We start from the raw sequence: 22,900 nt of genomic DNA on the forward strand, positions 1-22,900 counted from the left end.
TGAAATGGGGATCGAGACCGTGAGCTCCACGTGGGACGGGGTCGGGATCCGACCCGCCCCCGTGTATTCCGAGACGGACCAAAGTTCAAGGAGATCTCTTGCCCTGGACAACCGACGAAGTGTCCCGGAAATTCATTCATTCAACGCTCATTCGATCGTATTTATTGAGCGCTTCCTATGAGCAGAGCACTGGACGGAGCGCTTGGAACGGACAAATCGGCAACGCGCAGAGACCGTCCCTGCCCTCTGACGGGCTTATAGTCTAATCGGGGGAGGCGGGCAGACGAGGACGATGGCAATAAAGCGGGAAATTGACCCACTCGGTGCTTAATGCAGTGCCTGGCACCCAGTAGCGCTTAAATACCACAATTATTACTATTATTATTGATGATAATAATAATAATAATAATAAACCTCCCAGCAGCCCCTGCTGCAGCGGGTCTCTGCCCAAAACCTCCCATGGCCAGGTGTGGCCCCAGCTAACCGCCACCGCCGGGCCAGGGACCGTTCCTGGGAGAGCAGCAGTCAATCGAGGGGAGACAAATGCCAGCGTGGCTCAGAAAGAGCCCGGGCTTAGGAGTCGCAGGCCACGGGTTCGAATCCCAGCTCCGCCCCCCCCCCGTCAGCTGTGTGACTCGGGGCAAGTCACTTCACTTCTCGGTGCCTCCGTTCCCTCATCTGGAAAATGGGGATGAATAATAAAAATAATGTTGGTATTTGTTAAGCGCTCGCTAGGTGCGGAGCACTGTTCTAAGCGCTGGGGGAGAGACAGGCTCACCGTCAATCCCCATTTCACAGATGAAGTAACTGAGGCCCAGAGAAGTGAAGTGACCTGCCCACACTCACGCAGCTGACAAGTGGCGGAGCCGGGACCGTGAGCCTCGCGTGGGACGACCTGATAACCCTCTATCTACTCCGGCGCTTAGAACAGTGCTCGGCACATACCGAGCAAACAAATACCAACATTATTATTATTATCGTTAAAAAACAAAAAACCCTGACCAGCTCAGGTTGCTCCTATGAGAGGAGGACAAGCTGTTCATCCCAGCTGGCGCCTTAGAGAGGACCGGCGGGGCTAGGGACGAATCAATCCTACTAAGAGAACCTCTGGATCCGAGAGTTCTGCCAAGCTTAAAGAGCCCGTGGCTGGGCAGGGATCGTCTCTCTCCGTCGCCCAATTGTCCGTTCCAAGCGCTCAGGACAGTGCCCTGCACACAGTAAGCGCTCAATAAATACTCCCGAATGAACGTGAGGCTGACCTTCTACACTTTTTCTTCCCCGGGGAGGGGAAGCGAGCGGATGGGAAGCTACGTGTGCCCCGGAGTCACAACCGAAGAGTACTTCCCCATAACCTCAAAACCCGCTTGTGAAGCTTTCCTCCTCAGTCGATCCAGAGTACTCACCGAGCGCTTACTGTGCGCGCAGCTCCGGACTAAGAGCTTGGAAGACTACAGTTGAGTTGGTGGACAAGTTCCTCACCTCACCCTTGTGTCTCCCCCAGCGCTTAGAACAGTGCTCTGCCCATAGTAAGCGCTTAACGAATACCAACATTATTATTATCACTTTGAGTTTACACTCCAGAGGGGGAGTCATTTTTATAGATAATCCTTAATAGATAATCAAGATTTCCCCGAGAAACACACTCTACGTAAGGGCTAAGTCTCTGCTCCTCCTCCCCCGCAGCCCCCGCTCTTCCCCCTTCCCCTCAGCCCCGTGCATAGTTGTATATGTTATTTATTACCCTATTTATTTTGTTAACGAGGTGTAAACCGCCACGATTCTATTTATCTTGATGACTCTGCTTTGTTCCCGCCGTAGAGACCGTTCGGGCGGGGATGGTCTCATCTGTCGCCCAGTCGTCCATTCCAAGCGCTCAGTCCAGTGCTCTGCACAGAGTAAGCGCTCAATAAATACGACCGAATGAATCAGACACCACCTCGGGCCGTCTCCCGTTTTCAGGAGGAAGCGGAAGCCCCGGCAGGAACCAGGCCCTCAAACCGCCGGCACCCCGGCCTTATGACGACACCCCGGAGAGTGCCTCGGGGTGCATCGAGTTTAGTAGTTCATCCGTTCGGTCGTATTTATTGAGCGCTCGCTGTGTGCAGAGCACTGTACCAAGCGCTTGGGAGAATACGACACAACAATAAACCGGCGCATTCCCTCCCCACAATGAGCCTACAGTCTCGGGGGGGGGGGGGGAGAAAAGACGTTAATATTAAAAGGAAGAAATCAGAGCAACGTACGTAAGTGCTGTGGGGCCGGGACGGGGGGGGGGTGGGGAAGAACAGAGGGGGCGAGTCAGAAGGGGTCCCGGCTCTGCCACTTGTCAGCTGTGGGACTGTGGGCAAGTCACTTCACCGCTCTGTGCCTCGGTGACCTCCTCCGTAAAATGGGCATTCAGCCTGTGAGCCTCACGTGGGACGACCCGATGACCCTGGATCTATCCCAGCGCTTAAACAGTGCTCTGCACACAGTGAGCCCTTAACAAATACCAACCTCGTTAGGGATCGGGAGAAGAGGAAAGAGGGGGCTCGGGGATCGGCGGCGAGACAGGCGAGATCGAGGCATGAGAGGAGCGTGACTCGAAGTTGGAGTTGCACTGTGGCCCGGGAGTCAGAGGCTCCGGGTTCTAATTCCAACTAGGTCACCCGTCTGCTGAATGACCCCGGCCAAGTCAGCGCAGTCCTCTGCGTCTCGGTAATCTCATCCGTAAGGTGGAGATTGAGACCGTGAACCCCACACGGGACCCGGGCTTTGTCCAACCAGATTAGCTTGTATCTGCCCCAGTGCCTGACACCCGATAAGCGATTGAAAAAAAAACATTTCATACCGTAAATACTACATGAAATTCCCTGAGTGCTCAAAGTATATTGGATGCAGTACACGGGACCATCCTTTTCCTCTAGGAGCTTTCCATTCTACGGTAGCCTGGGAAAATCAAATAAATGAATCAATCTATAAAAAAACCCCATACGGTCATTCTTTTTAAAGGTTCTGTTCCAGGTTTTGAGTTTGGCTTGGTTTTTTTGTTGTTGTTGTTGTTGGAGCTTGTCTGTTGGGAGCTGGGTGGGGGAGGAAGGGGAACGGCGTGTTGGATACTGGTCTGCTGGAGACCAGAAATGGCCGGACATTTTCGGGGGACATGAGAGTTTTCATCCCTGCCCTCTCGCTCGCTAGGTCGAGGTGGCTTCCCAAGGAGGTGGGTCGGAGGGAAAGCGGGGCTTGGTCCGGCGGGAAGCCGCTCCGGATAAAGCGGGCAGCACGAGATGAGAGACGATCCTCGCCGGGCCCCGGGCGGCCCGGCGGGGAACGGCCGGGATCTCCTCCGGGACGAGGACGGCGGCTTCTCCGCATCACTCGGACCCACCCCCGCCTCGTTCGGGGCCGGGAGATGACAACTGACTCCAGACCTCCTCATAATAAGGATAATTATGGCATCTATTAATGCTAATGGTAATACTGGCATCCGTTAAGCGCTTACTAGGTGCCGAGCACCGTTCTAAGCGCCGGGGAGGATACAAGGTGATCGTGGTCGTCCCACGTGGGGCTCCCGGTCTCCATCCCCATTTTCCAGAGGAGGTCACCGAGGCCCGGAGACTTGCCCAAAGTCACCCGGCTGGCCGAGCCGGGACCCGAACCCGAGACCTCTGACTCCCAAGCCCGGGCTCTTCCCACTGAGGACGGGGGGACGTCTCCCCTTCGAGACCGGTGACGACGACGACGTTGGTATCTGTTAAGCGCTTACTATGTGCCGAGCACCGTGGTCAGCGCTGGGGTAGACACAGGGGAATCAGGTTGTCCCACGTGGGGCTCACGGTCTTCATCCCCATTTGACAGATGAGGGAACTGAGGCACCGAGAAGTTAGGCGACCTGCCCAAAGTCACACAGCTGGAAGCTTGTTGCGGGCAGGGAAAACTCGCCTACCAACTCGTGCACAGCACACGGTCAGCAAATACCACCGACGACGACGACAGGGATAACCTGTGATCCGGAATTACGGGGGCAGTAGCAGGAAGAGCGCGCAAAAAAGAACCACCGCTCGGGCCGGGGGGCTCCCAACCTTTCAAGCTCCCCGGCCAGTGAAATGCTCCGGGAAAGGAACCGGAGCCCCCCGAGTCTCGGATATCCGCTAAAGTCACTCCCTCCAGGCCCTAGCTGCGTTTCGATTTCCACCGAGCAAAGCCCTCCCGAGAGCGGCCCGTTCTCCCCACCCCTGCCATCAGGCAGGAAATGTCACCGTTTATCGCCGGGCTGCGCTTCCCCAAGCGCCGAGGACAGTGCCCCGCGCACAGTAAGCGCTCCACAGATGCGACGGAACGACTGAAGGAATGACTCGGACGCCACCTCGGGCCTTCTCCTCTTTTCAGGAGGAAGCGGAAGCCCCGGCGGGAACCGGGCCCTCGAGCCACGGGCCCCCCCGCCTTTAGGACGACACCCCGCGAAGGGCCCGCGTGGACTGGCACGAGGCCCAGGTGGAAAAACGCGCCCCCGCATCACGCGTGTCGTCCCCCCCCCCCCCCGCCCCCCGCGGTGACACCGAGGCCCGGGATCCGAGAGGTTTGACACGCGGCCGTCTCCTCTCCAAAATGAGCCGCCTTGGCGAGGGCGAGAGACTTCGATCCTGCTACGTTCCTCTCCCGGAGATGATTCATTCCCTGGAATTCAGGCGAAAAAGATGGCAGGGCACCCGCCGCGTTACCGAGACCCTGCCCCCCGCCGCCTCCCCCTCTCGCCCGCCTCTGCCGCTCCCCCGGATCGCACCTCGGCTCACCTCGTTCGCTCTTCTTTTAAAGAAAGGTACCCCGGTAAAATAGGTTCCTTCGCCTCCGTCGACCGAAAACGCTCCCTCCTCGCGTGAAGCCAAAAAAGGGAACAGAGGGGGGGGGGGGGGGGGGGGCTTAATTTAGGAGTCTCTTTGGGAACCGTTTTCACTCAGAATTCAACGGCCAGAGGCCCGAGACTTTCAAACTCTCCGAGGCCCTCGGGAGGAGAGGTTCCCCATTTATTGGCTATCGTTTTAATGAGATGTTCATCCCCTCGATTCTCTTGATCGCCGTCGTTCTCGTCCGTCCGTCTCCCCCGATGAGACCGTGAGCCCGTCAGAGGGCAGGGACCGTCTCTGTTACCGACCTGTCCATTCCAAGCGCTTAGTACAGTGCTCTGCACATAGGAAGCGCTCGATAAATACTAGTGAATGAATGAATTAACCCCCGACGGGGCGGCGGGCTTGGTTTCGACAGTTCGTCCACGTAGGCGCCCGCTGAACCGAGGGGCTTTTTGGGGGGGGGGGGCGGGGCAGGCCCCCTCTGGACACGTCATCTCAGGAAACAAGCAGATCTGATCGACAGCCCCGAGAAGAGGAACAGCGGCGCGTATCGGCACGGGGAACTCGGCCTCAAATCGGAATGACTTCCTGCCTTCGACTTTCTCAATCCCGGGTTCTTCTGAAGAGCCAGGTTGATTCCCGCGCGGTAACAATAATAAGGTTGGTGTTCGTTAAGCGCTTACTATGTGCCGGGCACCGTTCCAAGCGCCGGGGAGATACAGGATCATCGGGCTGTCCCACGTGAGGCTCACGGTCCTCACCCCCATTTTGCAGATGAGGTCACCGAGGCCCAGAGAAGCGACTGGCCCACAGCCACCCAGCTGCCGAGCGGCGGAGCCGGGATCCGAACCCATGACCTCCGACTCCCAAGCCCGGGCTCTTGCCACGGAGCCTCGCTGCTTCTCAGTACGGGGAAGAGGGCCGGCTGCGATAAGAATCCTTCGCGAATCATCGCGGGATTCGCCGGGCACCTACGGAGCGGGGCTCGGCGGACAGAGCCCGGGCTCGGGAGTCGGAGGTCCCGGGTTCGGATCCCGGCTCTGCCCCTCGTCAGCTGACTGTGGACAAGTCACTTCTGTGTCGCCTCGGTGACCTCATCCGCTCGTCAGCTGAGCGAGCGTGGGCAAGTCCCTTCACTCCTCTGTGCTTCGGGTTCCCTATTCGGGAAAACGGGGATCGAGACCGTGAGCCCCGCGTGGGGCGGGGACCGCGTCCGACTCACTCTGCTTGGATCCCCTCCGGCGCTCGGTACAGTGTCTGGCACGGAGTAAGTGTTCAGACGGCGAGCGAGCCCGCCGTTGGCCGGGGACGGTCTCTATCTGTTGCCAAGGGGTCCCTTCCGAGCGCTCAGTACGGTGCTCTGCCCCCAGCAAGCGCTCGATAAACGCCACCGAACGAATACGACGCCATCGTCATCGTCCCCCTCCCCAGCCTTCGGCAAGGCGCCCCGCGCGCGGTCGGCGCTCAGTAAATATCGCCGATCCATCGGCACAAGCTTGGCTCACCGAAAAGGAGCTTGACGTTCCCCCCCCCCCGAACATTCACCGACAGGTTGGGAACGGAGAGACTCTCGTTCCGCTCTGCTTTCGCAGGGACGCCTCATTTGACTCCCTCAGAGGACCCAAATTCCGATGGATTCCGGCGCAGGCGGATAAAGGCAGGCAAGAAAATCTCAGTCGCGGACACGTAGGCGCCGCCCCCCTCGCCCGCATATCCCGAGGCGGACCAAAATCCAAGGAAACCTCTCGCCCCGGACCCCCCGGAGGCAGAGAAGCGAGCCTGGGTACGGATTTGAGAAGCGAAAGGCGTCGGAGGGGCCTCGGGGCTCTAAACCTCCACGGTCCAAACTAAAGCGGAAGGGCCAAAAATAGATCCGTCCCGTCTCCCGGAAGGGTTGAGCGGCGACGGCGGCGACAGACGCGTCGGGGGCGAGGTCCTCGCCGGCGCCGGCGGCCGCCGACGCACCGCGTGGGGACCCACGGGACGGACGTGGGATGTGCAGACCCCCGGACGCCGACCCGGGACCGACCCACCGCATTTATCAATAACGATAACGGTTTGCGTTAGGCGCTGCCCGTAGGCCAGACGCTCTGAGCGCTGGGACGAGAGCGATGATGATAACGTTGGTATTTGTTAAGCGCTCACTATGTGCAGAGCGCCGTTCTGAGCGCTGGAGGCTGTCCCACAGTCTTCACCCCCATTTTACAGAGGAGGGAACTGAGGCACAGAGAATAACAACGTCGGTATCTGCTAAGCGCTTAGGTGCGGAGCGCCGACCTAAGCGCCGGGGGAGAGACGGGGTCATCGGGTGGTCCCACGTGAGGCTCACGGTCTTCGTCCCCATTTTACAGAGGAGGGAACTGAGGCCCGGAGAAGGGAAGTGACTCGCCCACGGTCACCCAGCTGCCGGGCGGCAGCGCCGGCGTTCGAACCCGTGACCTCCGGCTCCCAAGCCCGGCGCCGTGCCGAGCGCTGGGGGGGTGAGGGAGGTTCACGGTCTCAGTCCCCGTTTTACAGACGAGGGAACCGAGGCCCAGGGAAGCGAAGCGCCTCGCCCGAGGTCGCGCGGCGGGGCCGGGATTAGAACCCATGACCCTGCGACTCCCAGGCCCGGGCTCCTTCCCCGAGGCCGTGCTGCCTCTCGTGTGTCGGTCGCGGGGGCGGCCGCGACGCCCGGCCCGGCGAGGGGGGAGGTCGGCGTCCGCTCGGCCTGGCTCGGTGGGAAGAGCCCGGGCTCGGGAGTCGGAGGGTCACGGGTTCCAATCCCGGGCTCCGCCGCCCGTCAGCTGGGTGACCGCGGGCAGGTCGCTTCACTCCTCTGGGCCTCCGCGACCTCATCCGTAAAACGGGGACGAAGACCGGGAGCCTCACGTGGGACCGGCCGACGACCCCGACGTCCCCCCGGCGCTTAGGACGGCGCTCGGCACAGAGTAAGCGCTTAACAAATACCAACTGTGACTATTCTCTGGGCCTCAGTGACCTCATCCGCGACCTGGGGGTTAAACAAACGTGTGGGCCCCGGAGGGGGCAGCCCGATGGTATGTGCTAAGTGGTATTTGCTGAGCGCTTACAATGTGCAAATCACTGTTCTAAGCGCTGGGGGGGGGGGTGTCACAAGGTCATCGGGTCGCCCCCCCCCCCCCCCCCGTGGGGCTCGCCACGGGGATGGGATGGGCCGGAGGGGCCGGAGGGGGGGAGCCAGAGGTCACGGGTTCGAACGCCGGCGCTGCCGCCCGGCAGCTGGGTGACCGTGGGCTCCTCTACTCCGAGCGCCCCGTCCGGTGCCTCGCCCGCAGTCGGCGCTTCCGTCGGTCCGACCGACCCGAAGCGCCCGGCCCGGCGCTCCGTCGACGGGATGGAATCGAAGCGAAGCGCCGGGCCCGGCGACGACAATGCTACCGCTGATGATAACGTTGGCGTCTGTCAAGCGCCCGCGGCGTGCCGAGCGGCCGTTCTAAGCGCCGGGGGAGAGACGGGGTCAGCGGGTCGTCCCCCCCCCGAGGCTCCCGGTTAACCCCCGTTTTCCAGATGAGGGAACCGAGGCCCAGAGGCAGGCGTCCCCCGGCCGCCGGGCGGCCGAGCCGGGGCTCGAACCCGTGCCCTCGGGCTCCCAGGCGCGGGCACCTTCCGCCGAGCCACGCGGGGTGGGCGCCCCAGCCAAAGGGATGGATCTGAAGCCCCGGGCCCGGCGCTCGGTGCGCAGCGAGCGCTCCGTCGACGGGACGCCGTCGAAGCGCCGGGCCCAGGGATGGTAGCGCCGACGTCGGTAGCCGTTAAGCGCTCACTACGTGCCGAGCGCCGTCCTGGGCGCCGGGGGAGGGACGGGGTCATCGGGTCGTCCCCCGTGGGGCTCCCGGTCCTCACCCCCATCTTCCAGATGAGGGAACCGAGGCCCAGAGAAGTGACCGGGCCCCGTTGCCCACTTGTTCACCCCAAGCGCTCAGTCCGGTGCTCTGCACGTAGGAAGCGCTCGATGGACGCTATTGGACGAATGAATGACTGGCGCCCCCCCCCCCCGTCCCCCCAGCTGCCAAGCGGCCGAGGCGGGATTCGAACCCAGGACCCGTGACTCCCAAGCCCGGGCTCTTTCCACCGGGCCTCAGACCCAGGGGAAAACGAGGCGGTCCCACGTGGGGCCCCCGGCCCTCCCCCCCTTTTCCAGATGAGGGAACCGAGGCCCCGAGAAGCGACTCCCCCAAGGTCCCCCAGCTGGCAGGGGGCCGAGGCGGGATTCGAACCCACGACCTGGGACTCCCGAGCGGGGGCGCGTCCCGTGCGCGGGATGGCGGGGGGAGGGGAGCTCACCCCCTGCGGGTCCTTGACGAAGTAGCTCCCGCTGGAGCCCTGGTAGATGCGGTCGGGGAAGATGCCCCGCTGGCTGGCGCGCTCGGCCCGCCGCACCACCTCGGCGAAGGCGGGGTCGTCGGGGAAGTCGTTGCGCTCCCGCTCCCGCTCCCGCTCTCGCTCCCGCGGGGTCTGCGCCTGCGCCGCCGCCCCGCCGCCGCCGCCCCCGCCCCCGCCCCCGCCCCGCTCCAGCAGCGGCTGCCGTTCGCGGTCCCGCCCGCGGCCCCGGCTCGGGGAGGCCGAAGGCGAAGGGCCCGGGCCCGCGGAGGGAGGCGGGGACGGGCCGGTGACCCGCACCCCGGTGCCCGGCAGCGGCGGGGGCGGCGGCGGGGGCGGCGGCGGCGAGGGCGAGGGCGGGCCAGGGGAGCCGGGGCCGCCGTAGGGCGGGGGCCGGGCCCGCTGCGGCGACACCAGCGGGCTGCTCTCGTCCATCCCGCCCGACCGCCCCTGTGGCGGCGCCCCGACCCGCGCCCGCGCCCGCCCCGTCGGGGGGCGGCTCCGCCTCAGGCCCCGCCCGCCCGCCCGCCGCCCGGGGCCAATCGGCGGGCTCCGTGGCGTCACGCGCGCTCTCCCCCCGCTCGCCTCGACGCCGGGGGAGGAGGCTGGCCAATCGGCGGCCGCCTGCGAGGGGGGCCGGCCAATGGGGGAGCGGCTCCGCGTTAGGCCCCGCCCATCCGCCGCCCGGATCCAATCGGCGGGCTCCGTGGCGTCACGCGCGCGCGCTCTCTCTCTCTCTCTCCCCCCCCCTCCCGCTCGCCTCGGACCCGGGGGAGGAGCCTGACCAATCCGCGGCCGCCTTCGAGGGGGCGAGCCAATCAGGATGAGGGTCCCTGTTAGGCCCCGCCCACCCGACTCCCGGGGGGGGGTCCAATCGGCGGGCTCGGTGACTTCACTCTCCCTCTCTCCCTGCTCGCCTCGACCTCGGGGGAGGGAGGAGCCTGGCCAATCGGCCGCCGCCTATGAGGGGGCGAGCCAATCGGGGGACGGCTCCGCGTTAGGCTCCGCCCACCCGGCTCCCGAGATCCAATCGGCGGGCTCGGTGGCGTCACACTCGCTCCCCCTCCGGCTCGCCTCGACGCCGGGGGAGGGAGGAGGAGCCTGGCCAATCGGCGGCCGCCTACGAGGGGGCCAGCCAATCGAGAAGCGGCTCCGTGTTAAGCCCCGCCCACCGGCCCCCTGTTGACATCGGGATCGGGCCGATCGGTGACGTCACTGACCGCCTCTGCCGGCTGGCCTCCCGGGAGGAGGCCGGGCCGATCAACGACGTTAGGCCCCGCGCCCCCGGCTGCCGGGGTCCAATCGGCGGCTCGGGGACGTCACTCTATCTCCGCTCGCCTCGACCCCGGGGAAGGCGGGGGGGGGGGGAGTGACCTGGCCAATCCGCGGCCGGCTCCGAGGGAGACGGGCCAATCAGGGGCGTCTCCACGTACGGCCCCGCCCACCGGCACCCTGTTGGCGACCTGGGAACCCGCCCCCTCGCGCAGGATCGGGCCGATCGGTGACGTCACTGGCTGCCCCCTCCCTTCCCGGCTGGCCTCGGCCCCCCGGGAGGGGCCGGGCCAATCGGCGGCCGCCTCCGAGGGGAGCGGGCCAATCAGGGGGCGGCTAGAGGTTAAGCCCCGCCCATCGGACTCCCGGGCTCCAATCGGCGGGCAGGGTGACGTCACTCACTGTCTCTGCTCTCTCTCTCTTTCTTTCTCCCCCCTCCCCGGCTCGCCGCGGTGGGGGAAGGGAGGGGGGAGGGACCCGGCCAATCGGCGTCCGCCTGCGAATGGGACGGGCCAATCAGGGGGCGGCCCGGCGCTAGGCCCCGCCCACCGGGCGCCCTGTTGCCATGGAGACGGGGAGCTCGCCCCCTGGCGCGGACTCTGGCCAATGGGCTGGTCAGGTTACGTCACTTCCTGTCCCGTGGGAAGGGCCCGCCCAGCCCGGCCTTGTTCCGCAGGAAGCCCCGCGTCATTCATTCATTCATTCATTCATTCATTCATTCATTCATTCATTCATTCATTCATTCCCTCAATCAATTCAGTAATATTGACTGAGCGTTTAATAATAATAATAATGTTGGTATTTGTTAAGCACTTACTATGTGCCGAGCACCGTTCTAAGCACTGGGGTAGACATAGGGGAATCAGGTTGTCCCACGTGGGGCTCACAGTCTTAATCCCCATTTTACAGATGAGGGAACTGAGGCACAGAGAAGTTAAGTGACTTGCCCACAGTCACACAGCTGACAGGTGGCAGAGCTGGGATGTTTACCATGTTTACCATGTGCAGAGCACTGGACTAAACGTTTGGAAAGTGCAATTCAAGCAGCCCCCTTTTCCTCAGCTTCCCCCTTCCTTCCCCATCGCCCCACCTCCCTCCCACTCCACCGCACTTGTCCATATATGTACATATTTATTATTCTATTTATTTCTATTAATGATGGGCAGAGATAATAATAATGATAATGAAGGCATCTGTTAAGCGCTCACCATGTGCCGAGCACTGGGGAGGATACAAGGCGATCGGGTTGTCCCACGTGGGGCTCACACTGAGCCGGTGAGGCCTGGAGCATAATAATAATAATGTGGGTATTTGTTAAGCGCTTACTAGGTGCAGAGCACTGTTCTAAGCGCTGGGGGAGACACAGGGGAATCAGGTGGTCCCACGTGGGGCTCACGGTCTTCATCCCCATTTGACAGATGAGGGAACTGAGGCCCAGAGAAGTGAAGTGACTTGCCCACAGTCACAATAATAACAATGTTGGTATTTGCTAAGCGCCTACTAGGTGCAGAGCACTGTTCTAAGCGCTGGGGGAGATACAGGGGCATCAGGTGGTCCCCCGCGAGGCTCACAGTTAATCCCTATTTTACAGATGAGGAAACTGAGGCACAGAGGAGGGAAGTGACTTGCCCAGAGTCACACAGCTGGCAGGCGGCGGAGCCGGGATTCGAACCCATGAACTCTGACTCCCAAGCCCGGGCTCTTGCTACGGAGCCACGCTGCTTCTCTTAATGATGTGTATATATAATAATGATAATTGTGGCATTCGTTAAGCGCTCACCATGTGCAGAGCACTGGTCTAAGCGCTGGAGAGGACACAAGATGATCAGGTTGGCCCACCCGGGGCTCCCAGTCTTCATCCCCATTTGACAGTTGAGGTCACTGAGGCACAGAGAAGTCAAGTGACTTGCACAAAGTCACACAGCTGGCAGGTGGCGGAGCCGATATTCGAACCCATGACCTCTGACTCCCAAGCCCGGGCTCTTGCCCCGAGCCACACTCAGCCGCCTGTCAGCTGGGGGACTTTGGGCGAGTCATCAGTGGAAAGAGCACGGGCTTTGGAGTCGGAGGTCATGGGTTCGAATCCCAGCTCTGCCACTTGTCGGCTGTGTGACTGTGGGCGAGTCACTTCACTTCTCTGTGCCTCAGTTCCCTCATCTGGAAAATGGGGATTAAGACTGTGAGCCCCACGTGGGACAACCTGATTCCCCTATGTCTACCCCAGCGCTTAGAACAGTGCTCGGCACAAATACCAACATTATTATTTTATTATTATTCTCTGGGCCTCTGTTCCCTCATCTGGAAAATGGGGATGAAGACTGGGAGCCCCCTCCTGGGACAACCCGATGAACTCTAGTCCCGATTAGACCGTAAGCCCGTCAAAGGGCATGGACCGTCCCGATCTGTTACCCATTTGTACCTTCCAAGCGCTTAGTCCAGCGCTCTACACATAGTAAGCGCTCAATCAATACTATTGAACGAATGAATGAATGAACTTGTATCCCCCCAGCGCTTAGGAGAGTGCTTGGCACACAGTAAGCGCTTAACAAATACCATCATCATAAGGACGGGACGAATAAAGGGTAAACGTCCAAGTGCAAGCGCAAGGCCGAAAAGAGAGGAAGTAGGGGAAAGGGGGCTTAGGAGGTGGGGAGAGGGGGTCGTCTTTTCATTCATTCATTCAGTGCTATTTATTGAGCGCTCACTGTGCGCAGGGCACTGGACTCAGCGCTCGGAACGGACATTTCGGCAACAGAGAGAGACCGTCCCTGCCCACCAGCGGGCTGAAGAGGGAGGGCGATCCGGGCCATTGATTCATTCATTCAATAGTATTTATTGAGCGCTTACTATGTGCAGAGCACCGGACTAAGCGCTTGGAACGGACAGATCGGTAGCAGATAGAGACGGTCCCTGCCCTTTGACGGAGAGAAGCAGCGTGGCTCAGTGGAAAGAGCACGGGCTTGGGAGTCAGAGGTCAGGGGTTCGAATCCCGGCTCCGCCGCTTGTCGGCTGCGTGACTGGGGGCAAGTCGCTTCACTTCTCTGGGCCTCAGTTCCCTCATCTGTAAATTGGGGATTAAGACTGTGAGCCCCACGTGGGACAACCTGATTCCCTTGTGTCTCCCCCAGCGCTTAGAACAGTGCTCTGCACCTAGGAAGCGCTTAACAAATACCAACATTATTATTATTATTATTATCTGGAAAATGGGGATGAAGACTGTGAGCCCCACATGGGACAACCTGATTACCTTGTATCTCCCCCAGCGCTCAGAACAGTGCTGGGCACATAGTAAGCGCTTCGCAAATGCCATCATTATTATTATTAAAATGGGGATTTAAGACTTAATAATAATCATGGCATTTGTTAAGCGCTTACTATGTGCCCAGCACTGTTCTAAGCGCTGGAGGGATACAAGGCTTGTGAAGCCCCTGTGGGACAGGGACTGTGTCCAACCCGATCATCTTCTCTCCAAGCCAGTGCTTAGTACAGTGCCCGGCACATAGTAAGCGCTTAACAAATGCCGCTCTCATTATTATTAACCAACAATGGGTTGCTAAGGGAAGTATCAAAGTTGCCTTGTCATTAACCAGAGCAATTCCTCTTTCTCAGGCTTCTGCCCTGAATTGGGTCATTCTCTGGGACAATTTGGGAAGAGAAGCATTCATTCATTCAATAGTATTTACTGAGCGCTTCCTACGTGCAGAGCACTGGACTAAGCGCTCGGAATGAGCAAGCCGGCAACAGATAGAGACGGTCCCTGCCCTTTGACGGGCTTACGGTCTAATCGGGGGAGACCGACAGACGAGAACGATGGCAATAGATAGAGTCGAGGGGAAGAACATCTCCTAAAAACAATGGCAACTAAATAGAATCGAGGCGATGTACATTTCATTAACAAAATAAATAGGGTAATGACAAAATAATGGCCTGGGTTCTAATCGTTCATTCATTCAATAGTATTTATTGAGGACTGACTGTGTGCAGAGCACTGTACTAAGCGCTTGGAATGAACAAGTCGGTAACAGATAGAGAACAGTCCTGCCGTTTGATGGGCTTACAGTCTAATCGTGGGAGACGGACAGACGAGAACAACAGCAATAAATAGAGTCAAGGGGAAGAACATCTCGTAAAAACAATGGTAACTAAATAGAATCAAGGCGCTGTACATTTCATTAACAAAATAAGTAGGGTAATGACAAAATAAATAGGGTATTGTGGTCTATTGGAAAGAGCCCCGGCCTGGGAGTCAGAAGCACCTGGGTTCTAATCCCAACTCCGCCCCTTGCCTGCTGTGTGACCTTGGGCCAGTGACCTCATTTCTCTGGGCCTCAGTTACCCCATCTGTAAAAGGGGCATTAAGACTTTGAGCCCCAGGTGGGACAGGGACTGTATAATAATAATAATAATAATAATAATGTTGATATTTGTTAAACGCTTACTATGTGCAGAGCACTGTTCTAAGCGCTGGGGGAGACACAGGGGAATCAGGTTGTCCCACGTGGGGCTCACAGTCTTAATCCCCCTTTTACAGATGAGGGAACTGAGGCCCAGAGAAGTGAAGTGACTTGCCCACAGTCACCCAGCTGACAAGTGGCAGAGCCGGGATTCGAACTCATGACCTCTGACTCCAAAGCCCGGGCTCTTGCCACTGAGCCGCGCTGCTCTAACCCGATTATCTTGTATCTAGCCTAGCGCTTAAAAGAGTCCCCCAAGTCTGTTGTATCGATTAGACTGTGAGCCCGTCGTTGGGCAGGGATGGTCTCTATCTGTTGCCGAATTGTCCATTCCAAGCGCTCAGTCCAGTGCTCTGCACACAGTCAGTCCTCAATAAATACGACTGAATGAATGCTCAGAGAGTTTCTTTAGGGGAGCGAAGTGCGAAGGCTGGGTTGAACCTCGTTCAGGCACTTGGGCCGGATCCCGGCTCTGCCACTTGTCAGCTGTGTGACTGTGGGCAAGTCACTTCACTTCTCTGGGCCTCAGTGACCTCATCTGTAAAATGGGGATGAAGACTGGGAACCCCACATGGGGCAACCTGATGACCCTGTATCTCCCCCAGCGCTTCGAACAGTGCTCTGCACAGAGTAAGCGCTTAACAAATACCATCATTACTATTAACAAATACCAACATTATCATTATTATGAATGAAAACGAATTTCCAACTGCTCTAGCCTTGAAGCAGCGTGGCTCAGTGGAAAGAGCCCGAGCTTTGGAGTCAGAGGTCATGGGTTCGAATCCCCGCTCTGCCACCTGTCAACTGTGTGACTGTGGGCAAGTCACTTAACTTCTCTGTGCCTCAGTTCCCTCATCTGTAAAATGGGGATTAAGACTGTGAGCCCCACGTGGGACTACCTGATTCCCCTGTGTCTACCCCAGCGCTTAGAACAGTGCTTGGCACATAGTAAGCGCTTAACAAATACCAACATTATTATTATTATTAGCCTTGGCGAAGCACAAAGGTGCCCCGCACAAAGATGGCGCCGGCGGTTCCGAGCCGACCAATGAGAAACGGCGTTGCTGCCGGTTACCTTGGTAACGCCCAATCAGCAGCGGCGATGCTCCAAGGGTGGAGTCGGGGCGGCCGGGCGGTGCCCGCCGTCCAAGACGGCCCTCGCGGAGGGCCTCGCCCCGCACAAAGATGGCGCCGGCGTTTCCGCGCCGACCAATGAGAAACGGCGTTGCTGACGGTTACCTTGGTAACATCCAATGGGAAGCGGGGATGCTCCAGGGGTGGAGTCGGGAGGCCGGGCGGTGGCAAAGAAAGCCCCAGGGGGGCGGAGGCGGTGGTGGCGGCAGCAGCGGCGGGGGTTCCGAGCTGGCGGGTGCTTCCTTCCCTCTCCGCGAGGTGGCGCTCAGGTGAGCGGGGCAGGAGGCCCGGCACGAGCCGGCCCCGCCGCTAGGGGGCAGGCGAGTAGAATGGTCAGACGAATGAATGAATGAATGAACGAACGAACGAATTAATGAATGAATTAATGAATTAATGAAGCACTTACTCTGTGCCAAGCACTGTTCTAAGCGCTGGGGAGGGGATGCAAGGTAATCCAGTTGTCCCACGGTGGGGCTCAAACATTATCATCCCCATTTTCCTGATGATAATAGTAATAATGTGGGTATTTGCTAAGCGCTTACTAGGTGCAGAGCACTGCTCTAAGCGCTGGGGGAGATCCAGGGTCATCAGGTTGTCCCACTTGAGGCTCCCAGTCTTCATCCCCATTTGACAGATGAGGGAACTGAGGCCCAGAGAAGTGAAGCGACCTGTCCACAGTCACCCAGCTGACAAGGGGCAGAGGCGGGATTCGAACCCATGACCTCTGACTCCCAAGCCCGGGCTCTTTCCACTGAGCTACGCTGAAGCCGGGGGGATAATGATGAGGGTATTTGTTCAGTGCTTACTAGGTGCCAAGCACTGTTCTAAGCGCTGGGGGCCATACAGGGTCATCAGGTTGTCCCACGTGGGGCTCACAGTCTCCATCCCCGTTTTCCAGTCGGGGTCACTGAGGCCCAGAGAATAATAATAATAATAATGTTGGTATTTGTTAAGCGCTTACTGCGTGCAGAGCACTGTTGTAAGCGCTGGGGGAGACACAGGGGAATCAGGTTGTCCCACGTGGGGCTCCCAGTCTTAATCCCCATTTTACAGATGAGGTCACTGAGGCATAGAGAAGCGAAGTGACTTCTCCACAGTCACCCAGCTGACAAGGGGCAGAGGCCGGCATTCGAACCCATGACCTCTGACTCCAAAGCCCGGGCTCTTTCCACCGAGCCCCGCTGCTTCTCCAAAATAATGATGAAGGTATTTGTTCAGCGCTTACTAGGTGCCAAGCACTGTTCTAAGCGCTGGAGACGATACAAGGTCACCAGGTTGTCCCACGTGGGGCTGGCAGTCTTCAGCCCCATTTTAGAGATGAGGGAACTGAGGCACCGAGAAGTGAAGTGACTTGCCCCCAGTCACCCAGCTGACAAGTGGCGGAGCCGGGATTAGAACCCACGACCTCCGACTCCCAAATCTGTGCTCTTGATTACTATTACTACTGTTATTACTATAGTGAACAACGCTGGGATTTGCTAAGCGCTTACTATGTGCTAAGTGCTGGGCTGATGCCAAGCAGGTCAGTTTGGACCCAGGGTCTGTCCCACGAGGGGCTCACACTCTCAATCCCCATCACCAAACTCCCTCTCTTCCCCTCTTCAAAGCCCCGCTGAGAGCTCACCTCCTCCGGGAGGCCTTCCCGGACCGAGCCCTCCCTTTCCCTCTGCTCCTCCTCCCCTCCCCATCGCCCCTGCTCCCTCCCTCCGCTCTCCCCCCTTCCCCTCCCCGCAACACTTGTGCATATTTATATATATCATTTATTACTTTATTTATTTTGTTAATGGATCTATGATTCCATTGATCTATTTGGGTGCTATTGATGCCTGACTCCTGGTTTTGCTCTGTCTCCCCCGTTTAGACCGTGTGAGCCCGTCGTTGGGCAGGGATGGTCTCTCTCCGTCGCCGAATTGTCCATTCCAAGCGCTTAGTCCGGTGCTCCGCACACAGTAAGCGCTCCCTAAATGCGACTGAATGGATTTTGCCGATGAAGGAACTGAGGGACAGAGAGGTTAAGTGAGTTGCCCAAGGTCCCACAGCAAGCAAGCGGAGGAGTGGGGATTAGAACCCAGGGCCTTCTGACTCCCAGTCCCCCACTCTATCCACGCCGCCACGCCGCGTCCCCCCGTGCCGAGCCCTGCTCTAAGCGCCGGGGTGGATTCAGGTTGGACGGAGTCACGTGTCCCACACGGGACGCACACTTTTGATCCTCCTTTTACAGATGAGGCCCAGGGCACCGAGGTGACTTGCCCAAGGTCACACAGCAGACAGGAGGCAGAACGGGGATTAGAACCCGGGGCAGAGGAGGGCAGGGGGCGGGGTGGCCACGGGAGCAGCGTGGCCTAAGACGCGTGGCTCAGTGGGAAGAATAATGTTGGTCTTTATTAAGCACTCCCTATGTGCAGAGCACTGTTCTAAGCGCTGGGGTAGATACAGGGCGATCGGGTCGTCCCACGTGAGGCTCACAGTCTTAATCCCCGTTTGACAGATGAGGGAACGGAGGCACAGAGAAGTGAAGTGACTCGCCCACAGTCACACAGCCGACAAGGGGCAGAGCCGGGAGTCGAACCCGTGACCTCTGACTCCGTAAGCCCAGGCTCTTTCCACTGAGCCACGCGGAGGTCATGGGTTCGAATCCCGGCTCCGCCGCCTGTCAGCCGTGCGACTGTGGGCGAGTCGCTTCACTTCTCTGTGCCTCAGTTACCTCATCTGCAAAATGGGGATTGAGACTGTGAGCAGCCGTGTGACTTAGAGAAGCAGCGTGGCTCAGTGGAAAGAGCACGGGCTTTGGAGTCAGAGGTCATGAGTTCGAATGCCGGCTCTGCCACCTGTCAGCTGTGGGACTGTGGGCAAGTCACTTCACTTCTCTGGGCCTCAGTTCCCTCATCTGCAAAATGGGGATTAAGACTGTGAGCCCCACGTGGGACAACCTGATTCCCCTATGTCTACCCCAGCGCTTAGAACGGTGCTCGGCACATAGTAAGCGCTTAACAAATACCAACATTATTATTATTATTATTTGGGCGAGTCACTACACTTCTCGGTGCCTCAGTGACGGTAAAATGGGGATTCGGACTGTGAGCCCCACGTGGGACAACCTGATTACCTTGTAATAATAATAATGTTGGTATTTGTTAAGCTCTTACTAGGTGCAGAGCACTGTTCTAAGCGCTGGGGGAGATACAGGGTCATCAGGTGGTCCCACGTGAGGCTCCCAGTCTTCATCCCCGTTTGACAGACGGGGTCACTGAGGCCCAGGGAAGTGACTTGCCCACAGTCAGCTAAGTGGGAGAGGCGGAATTCGAACCCGTGACCTCTGGCTCCCAAGCCCGGGCTTTTCCCACTGAGCCACGCTGCTTCTCTGGTACCACCGGCAATTAAAACAGTGCTTGGCACGTGGCAAAGGCTTAACAAATGCCATCATTATTATTTTTATTATTATAGAGCACGGCCCCGGGAGTCAGAGGAGCTGGGCTCTAACGACTTTTCCGCCGTGTGAGCTTGGGCAGGTCATTTGACTTCTCCGGGCCTCCGTTTCCTCAGCTAAAATGGGGATTAGGCTGGGAGCCCCATGTGGGGCGTGGACCGTGTCCAACGTGCTTCGTTCGTCTCTCCCCTATTCATTCATTCAATAGTATTTATTGAGCGCTTACTATGCGCAGAGCACTGTACTAAGCGCTTGGAATGAACAAGTCGGCAACAGATAGAGACGGTCCCTGCCGTTTGACGGGCTTACGGTCTGATCGGGGGAGACGGACGGACGAGAACAAGACGGGCTGGCAAATAGTAAATGCCACTTGCCAGCTGTGTGACCGTGGGCAAGTCACTTCACCTCTCTGGGCCTCAGTTCCCGCATCTGTAAAATGGGGATGAAGACTGGGAGCCTCCCATGGGACAGCCTGATTACCGTGAAGCAGCGCGGCTCAGTGGCAAGAGCCCGGGCTTGGGAGTCAGAGGTCATGGGTTCGAATCCCGGCTCTGCCGCCTGTCAGCTGTGTGACTCTGGGCCAGTCACTTCACTTCTCTGGGCCTCAGTTCCTTCATCTGTAAAATGGGGATGAAGACCGTGAGCCTCACGTGGGACAACCCGATGACCCTGTATCTACCCCAGCGCTTAGAACAGTGCTCTGCACCTAGTAAGCGCTTAACAGATACCAACATTATTATTATTACCCCAGCGCTTAGAACAGTGCTCTGCACCTAGTAAGCGCTCAACAAATACCAACATTATTATCAACAGATACCACCACAAGAAGGGCAGCGGGCGACGGCTGGGAAGGAGTCGACGGGGAAAAATACAGATAATAGGAGAGTCACTGGGCGTATCGGCAGGAAGCTGGGCATGTCCAGGTCTAGGGTTCGTTCATTCATTCAATCGTATTTATTGAGCGCTTCCTCTGTGCAGAGCACTGGACTAAGCGCTTGGAATGGACAATTGGGCAACAGATAGAGACCATCCCTGCCCAGGGACTGGCTCACAGTCTGATGGGGGAGACGGACGGACAAAAACAAGACAACTGAGGGTTCTCTGGCTGGACTAATGGGTTGGTACTGTGTTGCCCGGGGGCCAAGGAGACCGGAAGGCTCTTGAATGGAAGAAGGAGCGATGATGATGATGGTATCTGTTAAGCGCTTACTACTATGTGCCGAGCACCGTTCTAAGCGCTGGGAGGATACGAGGTGATCAGGTTGCCCCACGTGGGGCTCACCGTCTTCGTCCCCTTTTTACAGATGAGGGAACTGAGGCCCAGGGAAGTGACCTGCCCACAGCCACACAGCTGACAGGTGAAGGAGGCGGGATTAGAACCCGTGACCTCTGACTCTTAAGCCTGTGCTCTTTCCGCTGAGCCACGCCGCTGTGTGCTTGAGGGTCAGAAAGGGGGCAGAGGCACTGGGGGAGTGAGGTTTCAGACAGCCAAGAGGCCGGAAAGCCACAATTTGGGGGTCTTTTCAGCCCCTGAAACTTCCAGGTTTCGTCAGGCCTGGGGGTTCCGCTCCGAAAACTATAGGGGAGCCATCTCTCCCACTGCCCCCTTCTCTGCAGGGTGAATCCTCGCCTCATCCCCTGCGTCTCCTCTGCTCCCTTTCCCCTCTCCCTTTGGGTCTCTGTTCCCTTCACCCTTTTCTGTCTCCCCTTTATGAGTTCTCTTCCTTTTTCAGCTTTCTCCCGGTGCCGCAACCCGTTATCCTCCCGAAACCGAAGCTTTGGAACCATTTTCCCGCCTCCCCGTGATGGCTGCAGAGCGCTGTAGTGAGCGCTTGTCAAAGTACGGTATAGCGGGCACGAACCCTGCCCTCCAGGAGTTTTCCCGAAGCGACTTGCCCGCGGCCTCACAGCGGACAGGTGGCCGAGCGGGAATTCGAACCCAGGTCCTCTGGCTCCCAGGCCCTTGCTCTTTCCCCTGGGCCCCGCCGCTTTTATTGGAAGAAGCTGTCCGGGGGAACTTGGCTGCTGGGGAAGGTAGCAAGATAAGCATGGCTCGATGGAAAGAGCCCGGGCTGGGGAGTCAGAGGTCATGGGTTCAAATCCAGGCTCTGCCGCTTGTCAGCTGGGTGACTTTGGGCAAGTCCCTTCACTTCTCTGGGCCTCAGTTCCCTCATCTGTCAAATGGGGATAAAGACTGGGAGCCCCAGGTGGGGCAACTTCATCACCTTGTATCCTCCCCAGCGCTTAGAACAGTGCTTGGCACATAGTAAGCGCTTAACAAGTGCCATCGTTATGATTATTATTATCATAATTTTCTCGAGTGGGCCTAGTTTACAAGCCTTCGGACCATTCCCCACAGCCTTCCGTCCCTTCCCTCCGGGTCCCCGCGGCGAGCTTCGACGCTGCCCTTTTAATTGAATGGGGTTTCTCCGAGGTCGTCACCGTCACGGCGGGCCCTAGGGATATGAGATCGAGGATGATTTCCTCCATGAATCCATGTGAAGCTGCTGGACTCTGGTAGAGCGGGAATTCTGACTATTTCGCTCTAGGATTTTGGCCCTGAGCATTTGGGAAGAGGTTTACTCAGCAGGGGAGTTTTCCTCCTTGTGTACCAACCTGGTTGATTATGAGCTCTCAGCAGCGTGGCTCAGTGGAAAGAGCCCGGGCTTTGGGGTCAGAGGTCATGAGTTCGAATCCCGGCTTGGCCCCTTGTCAGCTGGGTGACTGTGGGCAAGTCACTTCACTTCTCGGTGCCTCAGTTCCCTCATCTGTAAAATGGGGATGAAGACTGGGAGCCCCACGTGGGACAACCTGATTCCCCTGTGTCTCCCCCAGCACTTAGAACAGTGCTGTGCACATAGTAAGCGCTTAACAAATACCAACATTATTATTATGCTCCGGAACCATGTCCCCTATTCAGGGAGCGGCCGGAAACGATGGCTATCCGTTAGGAGCACGAATTGCTGGACAGGGATCGTCTCTCTGTTGCCGAATCGTCCACTCCGAGCGCTCGGTACAGTGCTCTGCACGTAGTAAGCGCTCAATAAATACGAATTTCTCTGGAGTCTGACTCCATTAAGAGATTTGCACCATAGAGTCCTTTAGCGTAAAATGTTTTTTAACTGCTCTGAGTCCATTTTTCAATTAAGCTGCCGTCTCTCTGGTGTCATTATACAGGCATTGACATCCGAGGTTAACTTCTTTAGGCTGTGATGAAATTCATTTTCTGGGTCAGCGTCGGGTGCAGCTCCCCACTAATTAGCGGGACTAAATTGTGGAAGCCCCAGCAGGAAACCCCGGCCCCACGTGCGAGTCGTCCAGCAATAATCTGGACGCGTGAAACAGCTTCCAGCCAAGAGCCTCCGTAGTCCGAGGCCCATCAATCCGCCTGCTTCCTTTTTTAATTAGCTCCCTCTGGGTCGTGCCCCCTGGATCGGTGCGGGACG

At 58.4% G+C, this 22,900-nt stretch overlaps 2 protein-coding genes across 5 annotated transcripts in view; one reads left to right on the forward strand and one right to left on the reverse strand.

Annotated features, from left to right (window-relative positions):
* PI4K2A (phosphatidylinositol 4-kinase type 2 alpha) overlaps positions 1-9,500 on the reverse strand; it is a gene marked incomplete at its 5' end in the record, with an annotated part of 35,336 nt that extends 25,836 nt beyond the window's left edge. Inside the window, one exon of the mRNA XM_029059890.2 lies at positions 9,132-9,500. Within this exon, the coding sequence (XP_028915723.1) occupies positions 9,132-9,500 (369 nt within the window). The remainder of the gene's footprint in view (positions 1-9,131) is intronic.
* Positions 9,501-16,210: 6,710 nt separating this feature from the next.
* MORN4 (MORN repeat containing 4) overlaps positions 16,211-22,900 on the forward strand; it is a 28,498-nt gene continuing 21,808 nt past the window's right edge. Inside the window, exon 1 of one of the 4 annotated variants that reach the window (XM_029061324.2) lies at positions 16,211-16,296. Coding sequence is in view for 2 of the 4 variants with exons in the window: in XM_029061323.2 (XP_028917156.1) it covers positions 21,260-21,294 (35 nt within the window). In the remaining 2 variants the exon portion in view is untranslated. Of the gene's footprint in view, positions 16,297-17,943; positions 17,977-20,959; positions 21,295-22,900 lie in introns of those variants that run through there. The other 3 variants (XM_029061326.1, XM_029061323.2, XM_029061330.2) reach the window with 3 other exon arrangements.

Source organism: Ornithorhynchus anatinus, chromosome 3 (assembly GCF_004115215.2).
Source record: "Ornithorhynchus anatinus isolate Pmale09 chromosome 3, mOrnAna1.pri.v4, whole genome shotgun sequence".
In the NCBI taxonomy this organism is placed as follows: domain Eukaryota; kingdom Metazoa; phylum Chordata; class Mammalia; order Monotremata; family Ornithorhynchidae; genus Ornithorhynchus; species Ornithorhynchus anatinus.